Source organism: Dasypus novemcinctus, chromosome 19, assembly GCF_030445035.2.
Source record: "Dasypus novemcinctus isolate mDasNov1 chromosome 19, mDasNov1.1.hap2, whole genome shotgun sequence".
NCBI lineage: Eukaryota > Metazoa > Chordata > Mammalia > Cingulata > Dasypodidae > Dasypus > Dasypus novemcinctus.
In genome coordinates, this window is record NC_080691.1 from 6,912,822 (window position 1) to 6,934,075 (window position 21,254).

At 51.2% G+C, this 21,254-nt stretch overlaps 1 protein-coding gene across 12 annotated transcripts in view; it reads right to left on the reverse strand.

The window, feature by feature from the left end:
- Positions 1-7,454: 7,454 nt before the first annotated feature.
- The window catches only part of EP400 (E1A binding protein p400), a 177,958-nt gene continuing 164,158 nt past the window's right edge, over positions 7,455-21,254 (reverse strand). For all 12 annotated transcript variants that reach the window (XM_058281195.2, XM_058281190.2, XM_058281189.2 and 9 more), the window contains 8 exons: positions 20,013-20,220; positions 19,695-19,870; positions 17,688-17,906; positions 15,670-15,865; positions 15,091-15,215; positions 13,182-13,328; positions 11,313-11,390; positions 7,455-10,508 (listed from right to left, as the gene is read on the reverse strand). In XM_058281195.2, the coding sequence (XP_058137178.1) occupies positions 10,236-10,508; positions 11,313-11,390; positions 13,182-13,328; positions 15,091-15,215; positions 15,670-15,865; positions 17,688-17,906; positions 19,695-19,870; positions 20,013-20,220 (1,422 nt within the window). In that variant the 3' untranslated portion in view covers positions 7,455-10,235. The remainder of the gene's footprint in view (positions 10,509-11,312; positions 11,391-13,181; positions 13,329-15,090; positions 15,216-15,669; positions 15,866-17,687; positions 17,907-19,694; positions 19,871-20,012; positions 20,221-21,254) is intronic.

Here is a 21,254-nt window from a genome sequence, read left to right on the forward strand (position 1 = left end):
TAGAGAGAACTGTATCTCTCGTGAGAAAGGACGGCTCCCAGGGCATTAGATTGGCAGGCGTTGTGGGCCCTAAGGGGAGGGGAAAATGGACGTGCAATGGATGGAACAAAGGTAAATAAGGGGGCAAAAGAGGAGTTATGTGAGAGTACACGAGGATGAATATAAAACAGCTAATATTACACCAAAAACATATAGGGGACGACAGACTAATAATGAAAACCATAAGACAAAACATAGGATAACTAAAAATTTAGAAAACTGTACAACCTAAAGTATGGACCACATAGTAAGCACAAATGTTACCTTGTTTGAAAACTACAGTTTCGGAATCTGTACATCAGTTTCAGGAAATATGATATGAATAAGTTAAAAGATTATTGCTGTGGAAGGGAAAAGGTTTTATGGTGGATCTGGGGAAATACTGTATATTGTATATATGAATTTTGGTGATCTAAGACTCTTCTGAAGCTGACATTATGTTGGGATTCACTTTACGGGAAGTTTTGGATCACAGAGTGGTTCAACAATGGCAGCGGAGGAATACTGATATGGGATGTTATTGACAGGATATATATGGTTGACAGGGAGTTATACAGGGCATATGCCCAGGGTATATGGTAATGTCTATATATACTCATAGTGGAAATAATTAAAAACAACAGCTGGGGGGGTACTGGGCTCCTGGCCGGGGGGTCACTGTTGTGGGCCCTGGGAGAGCAGCGGCAATCCTCCAGGTGCAACGGCAAGAACCAGGAAGGAAGGAGGGCCCAACAGTGGGCTCTTGATACTAATGGCTACACTTTTGAGCCTATGCACCTGCAATAAGAACAAGGCCTAGAGTAGCATTGTGCCTGGGGGTTTCCTCCTGACAGCCTTCATGTTACTCAAATGTGGCCACTCTCACAGCCAAACTCAGCGTGTATATGTGATGCATTCCCCCCAGCGTGGGACACGACACCCGGGGATGAGCCTCCCTGGCACCGAGGGATCACTACCACATACCAGCTGAAGAAGCAACTAGAAAATGACCTTGAATTAAAGATTCAATGCGGAACAGCAGAATATACCTGTCTACATATAATAACATGACTTCGGGAAGCGGTTTGACCTAATGTAAGGGGGAAATGGAAAGGAGAAATGAGATTATAAGGCTGTGAGTCTCTAAAAAAGAGTCTGGAGGTTGTCAGAAGGAATACCCCTATGTACAACTGAACAGAGTCTAAGAGACAGATAAGGTAGATACAACCCCAGGTATTGGTTCTTTTGAGGGATAAAGAGACCCACAGGTTCTATGGTCATGGCAGAAGGGGTTCACTGCCATGACAGATGGCCCTTCTTTGGAGCTGGTGTTTCTACGTGATGGAAATGGACTCAGAGGGGATCTCTTTTCACAAGACTTGCATGCTACTTTATTGGAATTGTAGTTGGTGCTGGGTTTAAGATATATGTAGGGGATTTGAATCTCTGGACTGATAATATGACACCCAGGCCCAGAGCCTCAACAGACTTCAGCTCCTACACTTTGACTTATTGGACTTACTCCACTCAGCTAACATGGAGTTGAAGAAGGTCAACCACCACAACATGGAGCCTAGAGTGTCTACAACTAGAAGCGGGAAGAGTGCATCCAGTACCCATGTGCAATCTAAGCCCTCACTTGACATAGATGTGCAATGGACACAACCAATCCAATGTCCACAGAGAAAATGTGGAATGGGTGTGGGAACGGTAGCCATGGGGGCTGCTGGGTGTGGGGAACGGGAGGAAGAGATGAGATGTGGAGGCATTTTTGGGACGTGGAGTTGTCCTGGATAGTGCTTCACGGACAATTACGGGACACTGTAGATCCCCCCAGGGCCCACTGGATGGAACGTGAGAGAGTCTGGGCTATGATGTTGACCATTGACTATGGGGTGCAGTGATGCTCAGAGATGAACTTACCAGGTGCAATGGATGTATCACGATGATGGGAGAGAGTGTTGCTTTGGGAGGAGTGGGGGGCGGGGGCGGTGGGGTTGAATGGGACCTCATATATATTTTTTAATGTAATTAAAAATAATAATAATAAATATTTAAAAAAAAAAAAAAAGACACTGAGTAAACCTTCAGAACTTGTTCAACGATGGACTGAAGCAGCATTTTAGAAATATGTAAAATCTATTTAGGAATGAAAAGAAACTAATCTGAAGCAACTTAATCCAGAATAGTTATTTTCAATTGTGGTAGATAGAGATTTAAAATGGCAACTTTTTGCAATATCAATGGAAAAGCTACATGTTGCAGCTATACTATTGAAATAAACTTTGAAATAATTGCACATAAACATAATACAGTATTTTTTTCACAGCACCCTGTGACTTAGGCTACAATCTAGTTATTATATTCAGAATTCACAAAATGACCTGAAAATAAAAACTACTTCTAAAAATTATGGAATTCAAGGGTAACATTGTTATCATAAGCTTTATATGATATTGTAACTATTGCTTATTATCCTACTAATAAAACATTCAACTTTTTCATTAAAAAAAAAAAAAAAAAATCATGCCCAGAAGTATTTTGCCCAACAGTATTAAATTACTGTTCAGCTCAGTAATCTTAGTATTCTTTGTGCAGAAAGTTGCATTTGTGTATTGGTGTGAAGGAGAGCCTTTCTTTTAATTAAAATAAAACCCATGTGCCTATCAGCTTGGCAGATTACAGCCGTCTGTGCAATATTCCTGTGTTCTACTGGCATCGTGTGGACGTTGGGCATGGCAAGTCAACAAACATTTACAGCGTCTAGTAAGTTTCACGACTCAGGCGCAGAGCTGGAAGACAGGTCACGAGCAGCCAGCGATCACGGACGTCCGAAGGTCTGGGAACGCCGGCGGCAGCGTGGATTTGCCACTCCCGTTTGCTCTTGGACCAGTGACAGCGCGGGCAACCGTGGCACTGTCGGTCAACCAGCTTGCCTGGAATCACAAAACTCGGCGCAGGACCTAAACTTTTACCAGTCTCATGCAAATTAACAGTGGCAAGACCAATTTTGGAGAGAAAGGAATAGTCGCCCAGCTCCTGTGCAAAACTGGGCAGTGTCCTTAAAGCGCTCTGAGTGCACAGTGGACAGCAGGGCCCATCCAGGAGGTGTCAGGCTTCTCTGTCCTTTCTTCCTCCCGCAAAGGCCCAGCGCTGTGCAGGGAGCACCGAGCGCCCGGGAGCGAGGGCTGGGGAGCAAGGAGGGGCAAGGAGGAGCAGGGGCGCGCGGGAGCGCAGGAGCGAGGGCAGGGGGGCGCGGGAGCGCAGGAGGGCGGGCAGGGGCGCGCGGGAGCGCAGGAACGAGGGCAGGGGGGCGCGGGAGCGCGGGAGCGCAGGAGCGAGGGCAGGGGCACGCGGGAGCGCAGGAGGGCGGGCAGGGGCGCGCGGGAGCGCAGGAGCGAGGGCAGGGGGGCGCGGGTGCGCGGGGGGAGCGCAGGAGCGAGGGCAGGGGCGCGCGGGAGCGCAGGAGCGAGGGCAGGGGGCGCGGGAGCGCGGGAGCGCAGGAGCGAGGGCAGGGGCGCGCGGGAGCGCAGGAGCGAGGGCAGGGGCCGCGGGAGCGCGGGAGCGCAGGAGCGAGGGCAGGGGCGCGCGGGAGCGCAGGAGGGAGGGCAGGGGGGCGCGGGAGCGCAGGAGCGCAGGAGGGCGGGCAGGGGCGCGCGGGAGCGCAGGAGCGAGGGCAGGGGCCGCGGGAGCGCGGGAGCGCAGGAGCGAGGGCAGGGGGCGCGGGAGCGCGGGAGCGCAGGAGCGAGGGCAGGGGGCGCGGGAGCGCGGGAGCGCAGGAGCGAGGGCAGGGGGCGCGGGAGCGCGGGAGCGCAGGAGCGAGGGCAGGGGCGCGCGGGAGCGCAGGAGCGAGGGCAGGGGCCGCGGGAGCGCGGGAGCGCAGGAGCGAGGGCAGGGGGGCGCGGGTGCGCGGGGGGAGCGCAGGAGCGAGGGCAGGGGCGCGCGGGAGCGCGGGAGCGCAGGAGCGAGGGCAGGGGCCGCGGGAGCGCGGGAGCGCAGGAGCGAGGGCAGGGGCGCGCGGGAGCGCAGGAGCGAGGGCAGGGGGCGCGGGAGCGCGGGAGCGAGGGCAGGGGGCGCGGGAGCGCAGGAGCGAGGGCAGGGGGCGCGGGAGCGCAGGAGCGAGGGCAGGGGGCGCGGGAGCGCGGGAGCGCAGGAGCGAGGGCAGGGGGCGCGGGAGCGCGGGGGCGCAGGAGCGAGGGCAGGGGGCGCGGGAGCGCGGGGGCGCAGGAGCGAGGGCAGGGGCGCGCGGGAGCGCAGGAGCGAGGGCAGGGGCGCGCGGGAGCGCAGGAGCGAGGGCAGGGGCGCGGGAGCGCGGGGGCGCAGGAGCGAGGGCAGGGGCGCGCGGGAGCACCAGGCGCCCGGGAGCGAGCGCCGCCGCGCGCACTGCCCTCGCCAGCCTCCCGACCAGGGACCGCCCAGCACGGCCGGAGGGAGGCTGCGCCTCAGAGCCCAGGACAGGGGCGGCGCTCCGGGGAGCGAGGGGCGGCGCTCCGGGGCGGGGCGCACGTCTCCCCCGACCCCTCATCTCACAGCCGCCTCAGCGCCCGCCCCAGGCTCGCAGACCCGGCGCTAGAGCGCGGGCCCCGGGAGGCCCGCGGCGCCGTCACTCACCGCGGCGCGCTGCGCCCCCGCCTTCCTCCGGCCTGCGGCGGCCATGTGCTTTGGGTTGGGGACGAGCTTGGGAACGGCCGAGGGAAGCCCCTGGCCCAACGCCACACAAAATCGGCGGCTGGCGCCCTGTGCGCAGGCGCGGGCGTCCTCGGCGCGGAGCAGTGCGCAGGCGCAGTCGGGGCCAATCGGGAAAGGAGCGTGGCTGCGGCCCCTCCGAGGGGGGCGGCGGGCAGGTGGGCCCCTCGCTGGGCCGGCAGCCCCGGGGCTCGGCCTCGCTCGCCTCTGCACCTGTGGGCGCGCCGGGGCCACGCCGGGCTGCCCGGCTCCTCTGCATCCCCGCACCCCTGGGGGAGCGCAGAGGGCCGCGCCCGGGCGGCTGCCGCCCTCCACTGCAGGCCGCCCGCCCCCCACGCCCGCCCTTGCTGCGCTGCCATCCTTTTTTTTAAAAAAAGATTTATATATCTAATTTCCCCCCCTCCCCCGGTTGTCTGTTCTCTGTGTCTATTTGCTGCGTCTGTTGTCAGCGGCTTGGGAAGTGTGGGTGGCGCCATTCCTGGGCAGGCTGCACTTTCTTTTGCGCTGGGTGGCTCTCCTTACAGGGCACACTCCTTGCACATGGGGCTCCCCTACGTGGGGGACACCCCTGTGTGGCAGGGCACTCCTTGCGCGCATTAGCGCTGCGCATGGGCCAGCTCCACACAGGTCAAGGAGGCCCGGGGTTTGAACCACAGACCTCCCATGTGGTAGACGGACGCCCTAACCACTGGGCCAAGTCCGTTTCCCTGCCATCCTCTTTTTGCTACGTGTCACCACCTTAAGTGTTTGATGTCTGGCTTTTTGCCAGGATGTCACCTGTTGTAGTTGCTCCAGCTGTATCGCCAGAGGCTGAGGCAAACTGCCACATGGTAGGCGCTCCACGAGCATCAACTGCCTAACGATTTGTCCTCCTGTCTCTCGTTAGCTTTTTCTTCTAGGTAGAAACCAAGCCTTAATCATGTTTGAATTGTTGTCGCTAGTTATCAAGTTGGCATGGAGTACAGGCACTGAACAGGGATAAAATAGACCCCGCCGCAGCGGGGAGGCAAGGCATGGCGCTACAGGGAACTAGAGCGTTCGGAAATGCTGAGTGACCAGGCAGCGCCCACACAGCTGGCTGTCCAGGCGGGTCCTAAAGAAGGAAATGAGAGGGGCTGTGCAACAGAGACAGAACAAAGGAGAGCCCTAAAGGTCGGGGAGACAAGCAAGGCTGTTCACGGAGCAGAATGGGGCTCTGCAGGCCCGAGAGTCAACTTGGCCCCATGGGAACAGGCTAGGAAGTGCGAACCTGCTCCCACAAACAGAGAAGGCTCCTGAGCAGGCGAGAGCATGAGAAAGGTATTTTAGGAACTTATTTAAAAACTAGTAATTCAGGCACATGGCAAGCAGCTTAAACTGTTAAAAAAAAAAAGGGCATGCAAAACAGTAGAGAGGAAGTGACCTGTGTCTTCCTCTCCTGAAGCAGCCACTGTTAACATCCTTCTGGAATACGCTATGCACGTAAGGGCGTACAAGCACCTACATTCTGAGAGCACACATTAATTACATAGGATTCTGCACTTTTATTGCATCTTAGAGACCGCTCTCCCTCAGAATATACAGCTCAATTCCTTGTTTTTAGTGGCTGCACAGTATTCCACTGAAGTTAAGTATCATAATTTGCCAGGTAAAAAGGGTCCTTTGGAAATATAATTTATCTTTGGGGTACAGATGGGCTGAAGGAGGCAATGACAGGAAAACAGGACACAACTGCATAGCGATCTTGGGCGGAGCAGCTTTCCCTCTCCCCAGGCTGCCCCAGCCTGGAAGGGCTGCACAGTCCCCTGCAGGCACAAAGTGGGGGCTGTGAACAGACATCCTTCCGGTTGAGCCATACAGGAGTGTGTGGCTGCCCCAAAGCCTTTTCATCACAGGTCCTGACGAAAGGAGTGCTGGGAGATGCTGCAACAAGCATCTCCACTAGGATAATCATGAACACGAGAAGGACGGCTGAATGCAGGTGTCCATGCACAGTGCTTCGCAGCCACCTCGTGGCAGGCTGTGCAAATGGAGAAACTGAGGCACTTGGGAGCCATGGGCACTCAGCGGCTGGCTGCCAACCTGCGCACGACCCTGGGCCGCGCTCCGCCAGCAGCCTTCCCATCCACGCCGAGGCATGGTCTCTGGTGTCTGCATTGCCCAGGGCTGCCAGTGCACACACAGAAGTAGTCTGGCTCCGGAAGTCAGGGCTGGGAGATGAGAGCCCAGCGCTGTGGGCCCATATGCAATGCAGCCCCACTGTATGACAGAAGGCTACCTCTGGGCAGGGGGAGGACACTTTGTTACTTTTTATAATGTGTGTATTTCTTATAACAAGGATAATTTTTGTAATCAGAATTTTTTTTTACAAAAGCAAAGAAATGACAAAAGGAAAGCCCCACTCAGCCCCCAGGCAAAAGGGTCTTAAGTAGAGGGCATCTGAGTGTTCCGGTGCTCCCCTCCTCCCGTCCAAGGGGTCCTCGGCCAGGAACTGGGTACCGCGCACCCCTCCAGGTCACGGGCGGCCCCAGCATCTCTCCACAGTGGGCACCGGAACAGTGCTGCCCGGGAGCCACCGCTCTGACCTGTCCGTCGTCAGCCATCACCACGGACAGCCCCGGCTTGCTCTCTGCTCCTGCTGCAGGAAAAGAAACTCCCTCTCCAACATGCCATGTCAGAGGAGCCTGTGCTTTTGTGTTGTGTTGTTGTTTTCTTCAGACCAATGCAATCAACGTATCTAGCTAATTTTCTATGAATGACAAAATGAAAAATATAGAAAAAGGTCATTTTATTATACCCTTTGTTTGGTAGGATGTCAGTGCCCTTGAAAATCTTCCTCTCAAGTACAAATCCTCATGTTTACAAAGTATTTACAATTGAAGTCTGTTCCTTTATATTTTCAACACAGCTACGTGGTTACAATAGTGAACAAATAATAATAGTAATAAAAAGACTGCAAAAAGGAAAGCCTCTGCCTTAGCAGGCACCAAACCTGAGCAAATGCCTGAATTCAAGCCCCTGCTTCCCCACTGAGCATTTGGAAAACAGTCTGACCTTAATTAAGATGAGTGGCTCTTTTGTAAAAAATCATCACTGGGTAACTGTCTTCCAGTGGTTCTGCTGTTGTGTTTACGTTTTATGCCTTGAATGTTTCTTGGGATCATTACCTATTTTATTAGTATGAATCCTGATTAGCAAGGTAATGCATTATTTTGCTAACAATAATGGTCTGAGAAGACCTAGCTTCTTAAACTCATACTTAATTCTTAAACATGGAAAATTTAGCCTTTAAAACTACGGTCAAGAAAAACAGTACACTAGGAGAATTTTTTACTGTAATGACTATGGTGAATACTATTCTCAGAGCAGTGGTCACATCCAGATGTTACTAAATCAAGTGATATAAGTGAAAATATTTTCTGTTCCATATTTTGCATTAGGGAATCACTGAAGAAAATGCATTTCAAAGCTGGAAAGAAAAACAAAAGAACAACAAAAATTAAAAATTAAAAAAAGATAGCTGGGGCCCTCGGGCTCAGAGTCCTAAGATGGGGCAGGAGCTCCGGCGCTGTGGATACTCAGAATTACAGCTTCATTCCCAAAGCTTAGAGAAATGTTTCTAAATTCTCACCTAGTGTTCTAGACTAATAGAGAACTTTTATTTAGGGAGTTATGTCTAGACTATTTTACTATTTTAAACTAAGTGCACTTAAAATTTTATCATCATTTAAAAAGAGACTACCAACACCCCGTGAAGGATGAAAGAAAACTTAACAGGGTGTGCAAATTAAAATAAGCTGAAGAAAGGATCCCTGCCTCTCCTAGCTCTGCACTAAATGTGAGGGTGGTAAAGGGTAGAAATGCCTCCCACGAACAGACTCCAAGCACCGAGAATCCCTACATGGTGCCCTGCGAGGCCTAACGAGCACACTCCTCTGTTAATATTCTAATGAGCCAATGTTAAATCACTTGCATTTTTCATCACCTGATTTTCTACTTTGTTCCAAATTTCTAGAGATAAAAAAATGGTTTTCCCGGTTGGTTTTGCTGAAGGTCTCCATATTACTGTCCACATATGCCCACACCTGGCCAGGAAATGACAAATAGCAGGCCAGGTGCTCCCCTTAGCAGCACAAAGATGACAAGGAGGGAGGAAACAAAGTTCTCAATAAAAATTAAAACCCGACGTAATTCACAATTGATTCTAAGTACATCCAAAACCTAACGTAGCCTAATTTCTTGGACCACAAAAGGTGAAATAGTAAAAACTACAGCCACAGCAGAGAGGGCATTCCTGCTAACTTTTTGCTCCTGTGAAAACTGGTAAGGCATCATCAGCCTATCAAGCCCAGTTAGAACTGCATTTATCTTGCTGTAGCAAAAATAAAAATAATAGCAAACACTGGGCTTCCTTTTCCCTTCCATTTTCCACAAATAGCTCTCCATTTTACTAGCAGAACCAAGAGCGAGCACATTCGTTTTTGTTTGTTCAGAAGTGTGTGAAATTCTGCTACAAGTCTATGATAACGAGTATACTAGGCCCATTTCTGTGGTTACTAATTCTAGAGTCACAAATATACCACCTTACAAGCCTTACAAAAAGGTTTCTCAATCTCCAAACCAAATCTGGGTCTATGACAACCCCTATTCTCTCACTAAAACCACCTCATTTTTTCCTTTTATTTAGCAGAGTAACACTTGGAACATCATACGTACACAGCATTATTGGTCTAAACCAGTCCACAAAGGTGCCCTGGCGTTGATTTAGAGTCCAAATAAGAGTGTTATCCAAAAAGGCTGGGAATATCTCAAGATGTGCTTAGGTGGGCATCCGGCCCAAATGCTTCCTTCAAATGAACAAAAGGTACGGTACGTGGGGTGACAGAGAGCTCAGCTGGCTACTCTTTGGAAGGAAAATTCAAGCTGAGACTATTTCATGAATGTGAGTAGATGGATATAAGTCTCAAATATTTCCTTTAAAAATAAAAACAAATCACATTTTAGACGAGAATGAAAAAAACCTATCAGCTTTCTTTGGAATGAAATGCCCAATCTCAGATGATTTACTGAGGACAGTTTCTGTCTTCTGTAAGGACCATAATGCATTTTTTTGAGTTAGGTGTCAGGAATTGAACAGTGGGAGACACTATCAAAGATCAAGTTTTCACTTAAAAAGTCCAATTTGTGACTCACTGTAGATTCAAATTTGGCTAATATGCAAAACATTACAAATTAATAAATTCTAAATGGCTTTCAAAACCCAGTACTATTGCTCTGGAGGAAAAACTAACAGTTAGAATGATTGAAAATAAACTTGCCACCGTCACTTTTTCCATAAGTCACATGTAAATAAAGAAAAGGGGTGTTCAATAAACATCACTTCTTCCTGCAGTGCAGGATGCATGTTGATTAAATTATTATATGACTGTCTCACAGCTTTCCAAATGCTGACTATCTTATATGACATTGTCCCAATGTGCAAAAATAAATAAACCTTTTTTTGTGCAGAAGTTAGATTTTTGCCTTAAGACCGTGAAAGGCGAAGGAGCCAACTACTGGCACGGAGGCTTGGTGGGTGTCTTTAACCTGACAGCAGGTACTCGCATTTGTAATTTTGGCTGCTGATTCGGGCTGTCAGCGCTGGACGGCACCTGGGCTGGGTTAGGGATGCCGGGTGCCTGGAGCTGGGCGGATGCCGTGGTCACCACCTGCTGCTGGATGAGCTTCTGCTGAACCACCTGAGCAGTGGCTGTGACGGCAGGGATCACCTGCACCTGCTGGCCTGCTGGGGTGGCCTGGGTGAGCGTCACTGTCTGGGGGGAAGCCTGAGCCAGAAGAGAAGACAGGCACATCAGGGACATAACCAGTAATACATTCTTGGGGGGGGGATTGGTCCTTTCAAAATGTCCTTAGTAGTTTGCTTTTACAAAATGTAAAAACCATCTGGCCTGCCAAAATATGTCCTCTGGAGTAACCAAACGAAAACACAAAATTAAAAGATGGTCATTCAGACAAAAAGTGGATGCCTTGGCAAAGAATAAGGGTAGGGTCAGAAGACTGATTTTGTTGTTGTTTCCCAAAATCTGTATACCAGTGTGACTCTGAACAAAATTAAAAATGCTTAAAGCACACCGTTTATACAGCCTCATTTTGTAGCACCAACAGCACTTGCAGTACCAGGTGAAACCAATGCAGGAAGCCTGAAATGCTCCTTTCTTACGGGGGTCAGCTCATCATTGCCCACCCCCTGCTCCCCGGATGCAGGGTCCACCGGCAACACCTGTGCTCCCCTGGGGGCAGCAGCACGGCACCATAGGCCAGGGGGTACACCTGAGGTCACTGGCTGAATGGCCCAAGAAACACAGGAAAGACTCCTTCCGCAGAGCTGACAATCAGTGTGAACCCACATATGCTTATGGTTTTCCCCCTACTATTCTGAGATTATCACATCTTTCCCTGAAAGTTATTTTTTTTTTTCTGTATTATGAAAATCAAAAGTGGTTCTCTAATTAAAATTCCACTTCCTAAGGATAAAAACCAAGAATCCTCTTAAAAATGGGAAAGGTGGGATGTGCATAAAAGGTCCCTTTTATGTGTGACTAGGAACAGACCCTTTCTGGATTACCCACCTGCTGAGAGGCAGAAACCACTTGCTGGACACCAGCCACTGCTGCCTGCTGTTGGACAACTTGAGGGAGCTTCGCAACCTTTGACAAAAAAACAAAAGGTGGAATCCAAAAGAATGTGTACAAAGAGCTTTTTCTCCCTTTCTTTTCTTCTCCATTCTTTATGCAGAAAAACAGTGACCAAATGATACAAGAACCTCCAAGCTGCTCCCAGGGAACGGTGACAGAGCATCTCACCTTTTTCTGGTTTTATAGGAGGTACCAGGGATTGAACCCAGAACCTCGTACATGGGAAGCAAGCACCCAACCACGAGTCACACCTGCTCTCTGATGGGAGTATCTCACCTTTAACACCAAATAATAACCCCCCCATCTGTAATGATGCATAATGGAAGTTTAGTTTTATGGTCTTGGCCTCCTATTACGGGTAGTCAAATGCTTTCCTTTAGTAAAAACTGTCCCAAAATTTATGAGAGAATTAAATCAAGGACAGGATGAAATGTATGAGTATATTATGAGTTCCTGAAAGGGTACCCCTGGCCTCTGGGGGAGGCCCCCTCGGCACGCTCGCATGGCCCCCGGTGAAGTTACAGCTGCGAGGAACAGCGCGGATGCAAGGCGAAGCCTCAACACCCAACACTGGGTGTGGGGATGTGGACACGGAAGCTCAGCCTGCATCCAGGACGTTCCAAAGTGTTAATGGCAGCTTTTTAAATCATTTTTCTACACTTTTCTTAAAATCATGATTGAGATCTTAGAAAACTTTGGCCCTGTGTTTACTAATACATGTCTTGCTGTCTTGATGTAATAAAATGCACTCACTGCTCCTTTGTTTCTACTCGGTGCTGGCCTACAGAAGCAGAATGGGCTCATGAGCAGGCAGCTGGTGGGACCGGATCCCAAAGCCCTGTAGACCTCTGCTCCCCGCTCAATTCTCTCACCTATGGGCTGGCTGATTCTGGGGAAAACTATATGATAGGTTTGTAAAAAGACAAAGCTCCAAATAAATGCTAGCACTAGTTATAAAAATAAAAATTAACCTGAAGGTGTTTACTGGTTTATTGTAATTTAGAATAAAAATATGTAAACATGCTTCAGTAAAATAAAGCGTGCCATTTATCATACCCTCTGCAGAACTGAGGAGCCAGGGGCCACGACAGCCAAGCCCCTCCACTCAGCACACAGTGAGGAGTCAGGCTGGCATGCCGCTGAAAGTACTAAATCGTCTTGGCAAAGATACTAGATGAACATCATTAAGCCATCAGGAAACTTTCCAAAAGTCAGGAATTCTCCGCTGCAGATCCTGAGCAGAAGTGGAGCCCTAAGGCGCGAGCAGAGGCAGGGAGGCTGCCTGCTCTCCAAGGGCATCCACTGAAATGGAAGGACTGAAGGGTATCACTGTCAACACGGGATCAAAAACTGCAAACAATGTGCCACCTGCCTCCCAAGGCCAGCAGGAGAACCACTGCCTCAGCTTCTTGTCCTTGGGGTGGGCACAGGTGGAATGCCATATGCAGACACCTGGCATAAGGTCACACCACGTTACATGGCAAGGCAAGGCGCCGAATACTGCACGCCATGTGACTCTGAGACGTCACGCCCACAAAGTCAAACAGTGCCCTGCTCAGGGACACACAGATGGCGATGCTGTAAGAGAAGTGGATCACAAATGCCAGGCTCCTTGCTGAGTCTGGCAGAGGCAATGGGGGGCAAAGATGGGTCCCCAGGAGAGCCAGTGCTCAGTCCTGTTTCTTCACCTGGAAGGCAGGGGCAGGATACTCCCCTTATCCTCACTTCTTAGCCACACACTCTCTCTCTCTGGTAAGCATGCTGGATTGTACAATAAAAACTTCGCAAACAGGTCATACTCACTTGTATCTGGGTCTGCACTTGCTGCGTCCCTGCCAACTTCTGGGCCTGGGAAATGGGTGTGGTGAGGAACTGGGTTTTAAGAGTTGGCTGCGTGGCATAGGTCACCTTCTGCTGCTGGCCTTGAGCAGCAAGCTGTTGTGCAGTTATCTGCAGGAAAGGAGAAGGCTGAGGACTGGAGTCCACACAACACGCCTGCTTCCCACGGAGAGCCCTGCACTGACCAAGGACCTTCTCAAGACGACCCCAACTTCCTGTCAAACATGCCCCCAGATGAACACCCCACACCTCGGAGGCCCTCATCGTTTTGCTATTCAAGCCTGTCCCTTCTCAGCATTAGCTGCTACCAGGCTCACACCATCAACCCATCCTACATTTCCTCGCACAGTTCTAGCTTCCAGCTTTCTGCTCTGCTGTCCCTGCAAACCCCGGTACTGTCCAGGATTCTGCACTGTTTCAGCACCAAGCCAGCTCTCCAGACTGTGTCCTGCACGAGGCAGAGCACAGGAGTGCGCCAGGCCTCTTGTGGAGAGCACCACCCCGGCTGGAGTAGAGCTGGACGCTGAGTGTCAGAACCCAGCCTCACCCTCCTCGGCTCGTGCCGGGCACAGCGCACGTGCCCTGCTCAAAGCCCCACAAGGCCTGAAGAGCCCAGAGCACTGGCTCGGCCCATGACGGCCATGGCAGGGCACGGCAGAGCCTGAGTTCAGGAGGCGCGTGGCTCCTCACACGCAGTGCAAGGGCCAGAGCCGTCAGGGCCCATACATCAAGGGAACGTCAGGCTTTGTGCTGCCAGTAAGACATCGGTGTGGAGGGCCGTGTCGGGGAAGTTGAACCAGATACCTCTGGTTAGCTCTCCTCAAGTCAGGTACCCTAACCCTGACCCACAGGCCAGCCCCCCTGCTTTCTCCAGGGGGCACCTCGCCCCACCCCAGGCACGCACACACAAGGCCCTGCTTTCCACCTGGGATCGGAGCGTCCTCGGCTTCAGGGAACAGTGCTCCTCACCTGCACCCAAGCTTGCAGCTGCCCTGGCCAAATCAGCCCCATCTGTGTGTCAGAAGCCCAGGCAGGTCCCAACTAGTGAGCTAACACAGGTCCCGGCACCCTCCAGTCACACCTCACCATGCAGCCCCGGGCCCTCATGTCCCCTGCGGCTGGGTGCAGCCTCAGCACGGCCAGGCTTCTACGTTCACAGCCGCCCTCCCTACAGGCCCTCAGTCACCAACCGCTGTCACATCACAGGTATCATTAATTTCTTTTTTTTTTAAGGTTTCTTTATTTATTTCTCCCCCTTCCTTCCATTGCCTACTCTCTATCCATTCGCTGTGGTTCTTCTGTGTCTGCTTGTATTCTCATTAGGCAGCTCCGGGAACTGATCCTGGGACCTTCCAGAGTGGGAGAGAGGCGATTATTCTCTTGCGCCACCTCAGCTCCCTGTTCTGCTGTGTCTCTTATTGTCTCTCCTCTCTGTCTCTTGTTGCGTCATCTTGCTGTGCCAGCTCTCCACGTGGGCCAGCACTCCTGCACAGGGCAGCACTCTTGTGCAGAGCAGTACTCCGCACAGGCCAGCACTCCCTGTGGGCCAGCCTGCCTTCACCAGGAGGCCCTGGGTATTGAACCCTGGACCTTCTATATGGTAGACGGGAGCCCAATTGCTTGAGCCACATCTGCTTCCCATTAACTTTAAAAAGTGAGGGGAAAAAAAGGAGGGAAAAATGCAAAAATACCACCACACCAGGAGCTGCCCACCCATCCTCTGTGAAGCTCCACACACGCAACGATGGTGTGCTGAATCCGTGAATCCCAGCCAGTGTGCCACTAAAGCCACTTCCCCCTGCGCAGCAAGGCCTGACGGCGAGGCTCTCAGCTTGGGATCCAGGGAAAGGATGTGAGAAAAACACTTGAGTACCTTTTGCTGGACAGCTGCCTGGCTCTGGGTAGCTTGTGGCTGGATGGCTTTCTGTTGCTGCACAGCTTGTTGCTTGAGCTTCAGGAGCTGCTGGACATGAACAGGCTGGGCCACAACAGTCTGTCCTACAAAGACCAATTACATCTTTTTGTTATCAGCTCCAAGGCAGTGGAAACGATCACAGGGCTCCCATTAAATTCTCTATTCTAACGAGCCACTGCGGTGTTCATGCTGACTGACTTCTGTACAGATGCAAAGAGTAGATGGTAGAACAATGCTGAGACAAACGAAGCCATCCCTTTAAACACTTAAAATGTCCGCAGGTTCATAAAGAACACTTAAATAAAGATATGGGAAATTCAGAATATCCAGCAGTTAAAACTGATGGACCAAAACTTGGGGACTTTAAAATCTCTGAGAGACATTTATGCTAAAATGTAACGCAGCACGACGCAGTGCCTTTCAAGCAAAGCGCGCAGCAGAGCTAACCACTGCTGTCGCCAAGGGTGGACTCACATCACTGAACCCGCCGAAGCAGCAGCACGAGCTCCAGGCCAGGAGCAGGCACTGAGCACGTACCTGCGGCCTTCTGCGGCTGCCCGATGGCCACGCTGATGCCGGCAACGTTCATGGGCAGGGTCGTGACCCCAGGCGAGGAGACCACAGCCGCAGGGACAGACACCACAGGCGGCTTTGCCAGGGCCACCTGGGCCGCTGGGGGCGTCTGGGCTTGCATCTGACCTGGCGCTTGCAGCTGGGAGGTGGGGACCCGGGTCTGGAGGGCAACAGAAGGGTGTGAGCCCAGAGACAGGACAGCCTGCGGCTCTTCAAACACGCCCTGGCAGGAGGCCAGGCTGCAGAGGTCATTTACCATGATGACCAAGGTTGGCACGTGGTGTCTAAATGATACGAAAGCACAGGGATTACGGCCTCCGCCTCCAGCCTGACCCTTCTCTTCAACTGCTTTCTACAAAGGCCTGGGGCCCCGCGCACCAAGGCGGAGCCCACCAGCCCCACTACCGCGGTCTGGGTTTTCAGACAGCCACACAGTCCAGCCTCGGCCCCTCTTCCACCCTTGCCACTGCCCATCACTGTACCTGCTAATAACCAAAGCACATACATCATCTTTTATAGCCGCATCTCTCATTTCCTCTTCATCAGCTACCAGTGGTGGTCCCCCTGGCCCCCCTCTGACCTAATTCCTTAATTTACATTTTAAAAAAGGCAAAATGGGAGTAGCTCTATTTTTAAAGGTATAAAAAAAAACAGATAACCCAAAAAAATATAAAGAAGTAAAAATCACCTATCATCTTAAAACTGCCCACATACAAATGTTAAAATTGATGTTTATCCTTCTAGATCTTGTTCTGTATCTGTGTAGGTTGCTATGTAAAGACGGGATGAAATTACAGATGTTTTGTAATGTTTTTCTTCCCTTCACAAGTACCTGTCAATAAATACATCCTTTCTCAAAGTGGTGTCATGCTCTACTGTTGGGTTGGTCTATAATTCACTGGGTAAATGTCTTAAACACGGCATTTATGTTTTGGCTAAAATTCACATTCTTTCAACAAAAGCTTCTACACTCATCACATTGTAATTATTTCATTATTTCTTTAGGATATACTAGAAACAGGATTGCTGGATTTGTTTTTATAGCTTAATTACTCAAATTCCCTCCATAAAAGGTAACCAACAACTCCACAAAGCCCGCGTGGAGGAGATGCACACCCACGCCCTGGCCCTTCCGAGGTGTCCCACTCCTCCAACGTCAGCTGGCACTTTGGGGCATGCTGGCGAAATCACAGCCCTTTGGGTTAAGTAAGTTTTCATCTACCTGTCTCTTCTAGGGCAGGCCAGCCCTGGCCGGGGCACCTGTGCTGTGGCGCCTGAGCCCTGCTCCCCAGGGCCAGCCCTTCTGTGGTTCAGGGCAGAAGGACTCGGGCAGGGCCCCTGCACCTGCAGTCCCCGGGATCCTCGCCTGCACCTGAGCCGGGGAGAAGGTGGAGCCCTCGGGGAAGCCAGTGGTCTCCTCCGCAGCAGACCAGCGGCTCGCTGTTCCGGTGCCAGGCGCACAGACCACCCCTCGGCTGGCTGAACACAATCCATCCTCCCTGAGCCCACCTCCCTCATCACTGCTCCTCCGTTCTCCCGCACGCTGAGCTCAGGCGTCTCTGAGCCTGCCTTTCCAGGACTCTGGCACCCTGTTCACGCACCCACCTCTGGCTCCTCCCCAGACGCGGCTGTGACCTCGCAACCCCACGGCGCTCCTGGGCGCTGCACTGTCCAGCTCAGGCACCTCGAGGTGGGTCTCACTGCCCTCCGTGGTCTCGCTCACTCTCCACCTCCAAGAACCCCTCTACGGCTCAGGCTGTGATGAGCTTTGTGACAGCGGCTAAAGCGAGGGTGTGTTAGTGTTTACAGGACACACGTGGGCTGCCTTCTATTCTCTTCAGGACCTCAAGCTCTTAGTGGAAAGACAGGCCGAGACCTCGCTGGTGAGTCAGTGTCAATGCCCGGCACAGTCCTGAGCAAGCAGTCTCCGCTCAGTTACAATTTAAAAGGTGCTGCTTTTAAGAAAAAAGTTATCAGCTTACCAGCCGGGCCACCTGCAGGTTGGTGACAGTGGTGCCCGTGAGCAGCGCTCCGGGCCTGGGTGCCGTGACTGTCGTGAGCTGGGGGCTCTGCTGCTGCGCAGGCTGGGGGGGCTGCACCTGGACTTGGGGCGGCGGTGGCGGGGGTCCCGGCTGAGCCTGTGGTGGTGGGGGCTGCTGGGGCAGCTGGAGTTTCTGCTTCTGCATTTTGATAAGGTGTTCCTACAACCCAAAGAAATATCTTCTCATCAACATCAACTGTATTCCATTATTTATATAAAATGTACTGACTCTAAGTTACTCTTTTACTATCTAGTAAGTGAAAAGTAAACAGGTGCGAGTATGTAGTATGCAAGTCATCCTCTAGGCCCTTTCCAACACAAGTTATTAATTAAAAACTGACATGCCGAAAACCAGAAACAGTGATTGAGGGATTAGTAAATTCATAGCAACATGTCTAGGTTCTTCTCTCCCACAAGCCAACTGAAATCTGTAGTGTCATCAAAATCTTTAAGTCTTAAATCATGGTCCGTCTTGAAATTCCAAAATTTCTTATAAGATGTGTATCGACACCCAATTTTATTCCAACAATCTCCAAACCACTATTTAATAAATAAATCCTGTCTTTAAGAGATCAAAAGATCAAGATATCAAGATACTAATTCAGAAAATGATTCTTATTAAATATTTAGTTAGAGAATTGGTTCTGAGTTGTTCATGACCTACAGCCTCTTTCGACATGCTGAAGATGCCTCTGCAGTTGACTTAGGAGAGGACGGAAGCGGGTGGGGAACGGGGGGTTCACAGCCAAGCAGTGGACAGGGTAAGCGGAGCTCCTGCAGCTCAAACGGTGGAAAATGGCACCTGAAGGCGCTGCTGGCTTAGGGCGTGGCCTACAAAGAGGACGGGAAGGTGAGCCGGGAGGGCGAGCCGGGAGCGTGCCTGAGTGTGGGTGGGCAGGGGGTCAGACGTCCTGTCTCGTAACAAGACCGCCTCTGCTAGGACCAGATCCTTGACACACATTCTCTAATTTAGCCCTGTCCAACAAACATTTCTGCGATGATGGAATGTTCTAGATCTGCACTGCCCAATACAGTAGTCACAGCCACACGTGACTACTGAGCCCTTGAAATGCAGCAGATGCCATTGACAAAGTGAATTACTGTGCTTTGCTTTAGCTGCTTTACGCTGAACTGAACAGCCACCTAGCCAGTAGCACCTGCGTTGGCGCGGCTCTGTTCCGCCGTCAGAGGGAGCACAGCGCTTCCTCGCTCTGGCCTCGAGAAAGGAGACCGAGGCACGGGGTAACTGCAAGCTGAGCGTGGAGAGGAGGAGGGTGGGCTTTCACGCCCTGCCTCTCTCCAGTGTGACGGGGGCACAGCAGCCTCTAGCATAGACTATGCTGCTTTTTTAGAAGGTTCTGGGAATCAAACTCGGGACCTCGTACATGGGAAGCAGGCGCTCAGCCACTGAGCCACACCTGCTCCACTATGCTCTACTACAAGAGAGAGCAGAGCCCAAGCACAGGTCCCTGGGGGGCAGGACAGGGCACCAGGAGACTGAATAAGAGCAAAGGGGCTCACGGACTGGCCAGTTAGGACCCCAAGGAAATAATCCTGCAAATGAGCGATTCTCAGGAGACCAAGTGCCTGCCACCAGGCCTTCTGAAATTGTTTCAGAGTCTTCTTCCCAGCATTTTCTTTGGTACAAAGTGGCCTCTTTTAATCTTTGCTGGAGACTAAACTGCTGTGCACATAGCACAAGAAAGTTAAGGAGATAAATTTAGAAACCGGGGATTAAGGTCTCCAAAGTGATGTGTAGAAGCTGTAAACTGTTTTTATAAAAGTACAATCATGAAAATAGTACCTGTAAGACGACATTTCCTACATAAAGAGAAGGCTAAATTCTTGCAAAATAGACACTGAGCGGCACCGCTCAACAGGGCATCCAGTTATAAACACTGGCTGACCGCGTCTTGGATACATGTTTAGTCTTCTGAAAAGTGCTCACCGGGGTAAGCTTCCCGACAGCCTTGATCTGGGCTGGCGGCTGGGCCTGGCTCTGGATCTGTGCGCCCTGCACCTGAGAGCTCTGCTGCTGCTGCTGTTGCTGCTGCTGCTGCTGCTGCCGGAGGAGCTGGAAATGTGCAGGTGTGATGGTTTTCCCGGGAAGCTGGACCCCTGTGGCTATAAAGAAGTTTATTTCATTAGGTCTGGATATTGCCATTGCCCCTTGTCCTCCTTCAGTGGCTCCAGTTTGTGCTCAGATAACAAAGCTTTCTTTACCAGTAGGATGGGTTACAAAAGGAAGAATAAAATCTGTCCTCACCTTGAGACACCTGGGTCACCAAAGATCGTGTTGGGGCCTGCACTGGTGTCAGATTGGTGGTGACCACTGCTGAGGCCGTCACAGAAGTGGCCGCCCGAACACCCTGTGTCGTTGCCATGGACACCAGGTCAGGCGTGGCGGTGGCTGGGGAGCCACCTGTTCGAGGCTGTGTATGAACCACCTGAGCAGGAGCAGAACCTCCAGGCGTCTAGAAAAGGCCAGTGGAGGAAACCACAAATTACGTCACACCCTACTCCAAGGCATTTTACACCCTAGTAGGAAAGAAAAGTATAGCAAGCTCTAAAATCCCAGGAAGTTTAATACATTCTAAACTGAGGTCTTTTGACAAACTTAAAAACACTAAGAGAATTTTTGTTTCCATGTAAATTCAAAAGCGCAGCTCAGCAGCATGTGTCTTGAGCTACAGAGCAGAGGAGACAGAGGTCAGTTTCAGACGCAGTATGCCCACTCTCTTCCTGAGAAAGGTCCCAGGAACATCACACACTGACTGCCCTTTAGAAACTGGCGCCTCTCCCCAACAAACCGAGCCCCGCGTCTCCACCACCCCAGCCTGGTGCAAGGCAAGGCCCTCACCAGTCTGCTTGAGGCCTTGTGGCGGCTCAGCTTAATCCCGCCTAAAACTAAGCACATCCACACGCCAACCTGCTCCACCTCCTCGCCAGTGGAAGCAGCGGCCAGCGGCCAGAGGCTTGGAACCCGAGTCAGATCCTGCCGACGCTGTCCCCGGCTCCACAACAAATCCAAAGAGCCCACCTTTGAAATTCCCTCCAACACATCACTCACCTCTGCCAGCCTCTCTGGTTCAGAGATTCTCTGCTACTTAGTTTGGTTTTGGAGTTTGTACATTTCGCTATTGATATGCTTAGGTTCAAATCTCGTAACTTATTCTGTGCCTTCTATTTGACCCAGTTATTGTATCTTCCTCTTAATCTCCTTTATTACCTTTATTCAGGTTATTTTTTTCTCATATGACGATGTCCCCTCCCTACCCTAGCTTGTAAGCTATACAATCCATTTTTCTTCTTTTGGCAGCTCATCCAGAAATTACAATAGGAATATTATCAGAATCTAAACTTAATAACTTTATACTCTTCCTGGACAGGAAGGACCTTAGAACACATTAGCACCTTGACCCCTTTTGTGACTTTTCAATTTTTATGGTATTGCTATGTTATGTGTACCTTTTCAAAAAAAATCCCACAATAAGTTATTATCATTTGA